Raw genomic sequence first — 6244 nt, 5'->3', positions numbered from 1 at the left:
ACACTGACAGGCCTGACACCTCAGTGACCCTATTAGTGTATATGATTACTGGATAAATGACCCTAACACACTGTAGGGTCTATTGTTATTGTACACACTGCTGTATGATTACACTGACAGGCTGACACCTCAGTGACCCTATTAGAGTATATAATTACTGGATAAATGACTATAACACACTGTAGGGACTATTGTTAGGTGCACACACTGCTGTATGATTACACTGACAGGCCTGACACCTCAGTGACCCTATTAGTGTATATAATTACTGGATAAATGACTATAACACACTGTAGGGACTATTGATAGGTGCACACACTGCTGTATGATTACACTGACAGGCTGACACCTCAGCAACCTTATTAGTGTATATGATTACTGGATAAATGACCCTAACACACTGTAGGGACTATTGTTAGGTGCACACACTGCTGTATGATTACACTGACAGGCCTGACACCTCAGTGACCCTATTAGTGTATATAATTACTGGATAAATGACTATAACACACTGTAGGGACAATTGTTAGGTGCACACACTGCTGTATGATTACACTGACAGGCCTGACACCTCAGTGACCCTATTAGTGTATATAATTACTGGATAAATGACCCTAACAGACTGTAGGGACTATTGTTATGTGCACACACTGCTCTATGATTACACTGACAGGCCTGACACCTCAGTGACCCTATTAGTGTATATGGTTACTGGATAAATGACCCTAACACACTGTAGGGACTATTGTTATGTGCACACACTGCTGTATGATTATACTGACAGGCCTGACACCTCAGTGACCCTATTAGTGTATATGATTACTGGATAAATGATTCTAACACACTGTAGGGAATATTGTTACGTGCACAAACTGCTGTATGATTACACTGACAGGCCTGACACCTCAGTGACCCTTTTAGTGTATATAAATACTTGATAAATGACTATAACACACTGTAGGGAATATTGTTACGTGCACACACTTGTGTATGGTTACACTGACAGGCCAGACCTCGCAGTATAAGTTCAGTGTATTTGGGCTTATCATCCCAATAAGTCTTTGACACATCAACCTACAGGCAAAGTCTTTCCACAATTTACTAATCAATGGATTTAATATGGTAATAATAAAAAAAATTTTTTTGCCTAAATGTGTTGTGTGAATTTTGGAAATATCACTCAGATGTAGTAATATGCAGAGACAGAGCGTGCACTAAGGCTGTGTCCCTGCGGATCCATTTCACACACTTCTCAGCATAAAAGTACTATGAGAGAGTGTATGTACGTACGCTGATGCCGCCAGGTACCACTACCGATCCGTTTACTAAATAATGCGATTTTCAGAGCTTGGAGTCGTTTTTTTTTTACTAGAACTAAACCAGTTTTCCCATTATTTTAGTAATAAAAAAGATTGATAAATAGGCCATTGGTAATTAATACATACACAGTCTTGTAATATATAATAATATTTTATTATTTGAGGTATTAAACATTGGAAAGTGACATTGAATTAAGCGTATTCTCTCTATCTTTCTGTATACCTTGTCTTCACATATCCTTGATATCCCGCTCATAGTAAATCGGGCCTAATGTAATAGGTCTGAGTTGGAGCCGGGCCTCACAAATGTAATAGGCTATAGTAAAGCCCAAAAATACTACTCTTACTATAGGCACACCATATTACATTTGTGAGTGAGTACAATAGACAGTTTAGCGCTAAACTCGCATTTTTTATGAATTCACCACCTATTAATTTGGCCCATCGTCTTTCTAATTAGACTTTTTACTATAAATTTATTAAAAGATACATTTATACACAATATTAATACATTTATGTTACAATAAAAGAGAACATATTATACAGGGTCTCAGATGGAGAATACTATAATGTTATATAACCAGTGGACAGGTCATTATAATAGAACTTATCTTATGGAAAATACATTTGGCCCAGGACAATTAATGAGAGGTTCAGGAACTGACGGCCCGATTCAGACCTGCTCGCTAGGCTGCGTTCGCTCGTAGCTGGCGATGGTGTGCAATTCTGCGCATGTGTACACATCGCAGTGCGCATGCGAGAACTAGTCCAGGTGATCGGGAAGCGGTCACTTGCTGCGCATAGATAGCTCGCTAGACTGAGCGACAGAACTAGCCGTTTGTGGGTGGAAACAGGGGTTGGTCAATAGCAACATGGGAGTGGAGATGCGAACGCAGGCGTACCTGAGCATCTCAACGCCATTTAAGAGGCGTGCATAATTATCATAGAGCGTCATAGTACACGTCACTTGGTTGATTTTCACACTGAGTCACTCGCAGTGCTTGCGGCAGGGTATGGTCAGCCACAAGTGCTGTGATCGCATCTGATGGTACTCGCTGTTACCGATGGTTACATACACTTCCAGGAGATGATGTGCCTTAGTGGGCATTTTAAGACTGGCTGGTGGGCGATCGCACGTGAAGACATAGTGGGCGTGCTTAGGCCTTGCCGTGTGATCGCCTGCCTTTGCTGAATTTGTATACGCTGGGTGCGAGTGTACGTATCTAGCGAGCGAGTTCCTGCTGAAAACTAGCCGTGATTATATATAGTCAGATATACTGTAAATCAAACAGACGTATACATCATATATCAGGTACAGTACAATATACAGTGTTACAGTAATTGCAGGATGACAGATAATAATTGTGGGTGTCATTCTGTGCATGTAGCATATACTGTATAACTGTTACTGGGAGAGTAAATGACAATGCTTTCATTATATGCTGCCCTCCCCCCTGCACTGTGACTGCAGACAGTGTATATCCTGGCTGGGAGAGCAGGGACACCGCTGGTACCTGACCTGGGGGGTCTGTAGCATAGTCCCTGCTCTGTCACTGCAGTCACACATGAAACATTGTCACAGCACAACCTATCCTGCTAGGTCAGGGAAAGAGGGGGCGGGGTTTGTTGCCAGTGATACCAGAATCTGATTGGTCCTGACACCTGCACTGTGGAAAGCAGCCTCTAGGTCCTATATCTCACTGTGTTGAGCATCAAGTAGAAAACATTTTTTAAATCAGGGGCTGCAGATATTGGGGGCTGCTCATCACACACCCACAGAGCTGTCTCCAAACTAAGCTCCCACTGCCTCATTCTATTGGCTGAGTGTCCCACCAATCAGATTCCCCTCTCTGTGATGTCACCAGTCTCTGGGCAAATCTCTTATGGTAATTTCTCCCAGCCCCTGACTCCCCCAGATATAGTTATAGAACCTCCCTCTACCCATAATGCAGCATGAAGGGGCTCAGTGAGGGCGGCAGTGTATGTGTGTAAGTGTCTGATGGGGTCACACAGAGAATAAAAGGATATCTGTCCTGCCCCATAATCCAGGTATATCCTCACTCTGTCACAGGGGATATTGTCAGGTAACCGAATTTCTGCACTATCATGTCTCATTGAGTACTGATCATTATACCTATACACACACCAGGACTTGTTATTATATCCTATGTATGACTGAGCTCCTCTCCTGTCTATACTGGGATAACACATCCCCACCATCCACCTCCCTGATTTACTGACATCCACTTCCCAGTAATGTCGCCCTGAGGAGAATCCCCTGGTGCTTATTACCTGATTATACAGAAATCTCTCTGGTGTTACTGGGTGATTCTGGTTTATATGTGTCCTGGATGCAGTTTTCCTGTCACCTGATATCTGTATATAATTACCAGCTGTGGTTACATCCAGTAATATGTCTGTAGCTTCCTGCACATAGATCCCTGTATTTATACCTGTTATTATATCAGATAATGTATGTAATGTCCCTGAGATGAGACCCACATCCAGATCTCCTGCACCACGGACCTGGTTATCATGTCTCTCTGTGTCCTCAGTATCACACAAGTCACCTGTGTCTGGTTCCTGTAAGACAGTCACTGGGTCAGACATGTTACACAGCTCCTCAATGTGACGCATCTTCCTGGACAGCTCGTCCTTCTTTATTTCCAGCTGCTGGATCAGATCAGAGACTGAGAGTGAAACGCGCTGTTCCTGCCTGGAGATCTCACTCAGGACTCTCTTCTCCAGGTCTTCCAGCTGTCTCCTGATGTCTCTAAACAGGGCAGTGACTGTCTCTGTTACACCAGCTGCTTTTCCCTTAGCCTCTCTCCTGCGCTCCTGCAGACTCTGGACTCTTTTCTCAGCCTCCTCTTTCTTTGTGCTCAGTTTCTGCAGAACATCTCTCTGCTTCTCCTTTTTCTTCTCACAGGCCTCATCCAGTGACTGCATCTGATGTCCTCTGTGTTCCCCGATCAGACAGCAGGACACACAGATACAGGCAGCGTCCTCAGTGCAGTAATATCTAAAGAGCTCCTTATGGACGGAGCATTTTCTAATCTCCAAAGAAGTGGTGGGGTCAACTAAGACGTGTTCTGCTGACTTGTTATGTGTCTTCCAATGTATATCACACAGAGAAGCTTCACACCTGAGACAAGTTTTAAGAGCAGGTACTGGAGATTGGACACAGTAAGTGCAGAATACCCCAGTTCCCTCCTCTGGAATAGAGCGGACATGTTCTGCTATGTTGCAGAGCTTCCTGTTTTTCTCCAGGGCAGGACGCTGCTGATACTTCTCTCTGCATTCAGGACAGGTATAAACTCCACAACCCTCCTGTGTATCCAGCACACCATCAATACAGACCCGGCAGAAGTTGTGCCCACATCTCAGGGTTACAGGATCTGTATAAATGCTCAGGCAGACGGAACAGTCCAGCTCCTGTCTCAGATCAGCAGACGCCATTGCTGGTAGCAGGAGAGAGAAATGAAAGTGAAAGTCTCTGACACTCAGATACCAGTTTGGTCACATTCTGCACACAGGGCGAGGCTGAGCTTATCATTCAGATTATAGCTACAGGCTCAGTTATACTAATGCTGGGTACACACTATACAGATATATCTGCAGATGATGGTCATTCATACATACTGAACGCCCATCATCTGCTTCTGACCGCGGGTCCTGGCAGCCGGGCGGGGTCATATCTCGCCCCCTCCCCGCGACTGCCGCTGTATGTGTACGAGCGGTCTGCAGGCCACCTGTACACACTTGCAGATGGACAGATGTCTGCAGACATACAGTATCTTTTTATTGGGTGTGCAGCACAGCCAATATGATATGTCTGTGAACTACGCCATTCACAGACATATCGCGGGTACGCACTGGCCGACGGACAGCAGATATTGGCCGATTAATTGATCAGCCAATATATCTGTCATTGTGTACCCAGCTTAAGGGACACAGGGGGTCATTCAGACTCGCTCACGAGCAGCAGGACGCTCGCAAGCGGGTCGATGTTCCCCACTACGCACGCGCTCGACGGAGGGAGCTCCATCGTGCGCATGCGCGAGACCCGGCGAGCGACGGGCTCACCATCATTCCGGGTCTCGCACCAAAGGGGGCGTGCTATCGATGTTGATTGGGAACGCCTACCGTCTGAAGCCGGCCCCACTGACATCACTAGTGATGTCAGTGGGAGTGATTTTGGCTCTGATAGAGCCAAAATCACTCCAGGGCTTGCGGCAGGGAGACCCTACCACAGGGTCTCGTCGCAAGCCCGATGGTCGCGATGGTCAAGACCATTGCGACCATCTTTTTGGCCACTCGCATATGCTGTGGGTGGTCACCCACAGCTATGCGAGCGGCCAGGAGGCCGCTCCATTTTCATGGAGGTGGGCACTGATTCAGAGCGAGTGCTCTGTGTGTGTGTGTATGTAAGTGTGCATGTAAGTGTGTATAATGTACTTATGTACATATGTGAATGACGTGTATGATGGCATGGGTACAGCTGTACAAGAGTGGCTGTAATTTGTATCAATGTGAATTTATATGATTGCAAATCAATTACTCTGCTGTTGTTTTTTGTAAACATTGTGAAATAATGGTCATGTGATTAGCGCTGCGCATGCGCTAGGGGTGAGAAATCCTGCACCTAGGCTCCCCTACCTCTCTCCTGCCTTGTGGGTGCCCAGTCATCTGCCGACATGCAGAAGGGAAGGAGAACACTTCATTATCCGATATATTAAACCCTACATTACTGCAGCACAAACTTTGTATTCTCTAATAAATAACATTGTGGTTCCCATGTACTCGTTTGTGCCTAATTAGTGGCTCTTCAAATTCCTAGTGAGCACCACTGATGTACAGGAACCATAAGAGAGCCAGGGCAATATCCACATGTCCTGTAGGGGTCAGTAGCATATCACATACAA

General features: G+C 45.3%; 1 protein-coding gene across 1 annotated transcript; it reads right to left on the bottom strand.

Moving 5' to 3' along the window:
* Positions 1-3114: 3114 nt before the first annotated feature.
* LOC148479205 (E3 ubiquitin/ISG15 ligase TRIM25-like) lies at positions 3115-4778 on the bottom strand. Its single transcript, XM_088454790.1, has one exon. The coding sequence runs from the start codon at positions 4776-4778 to the stop codon at positions 3201-3203; it is 1578 nt and encodes a 525-aa protein (XP_088310916.1). The 3' UTR covers positions 3115-3200.
* Positions 4779-6244: the final 1466 nt, after the last annotated feature.

The sequence above is a fragment of the Taudactylus pleione genome, unplaced genomic scaffold, assembly GCF_031769625.1.
Source record: "Taudactylus pleione unplaced genomic scaffold, aTauple2 ptg000632l, whole genome shotgun sequence".
Classification (NCBI taxonomy): Eukaryota; Metazoa; Chordata; class Amphibia; order Anura; family Myobatrachidae; genus Taudactylus; species Taudactylus pleione.
This window is presented reverse-complemented; position numbering and strand designations above follow the sequence as displayed.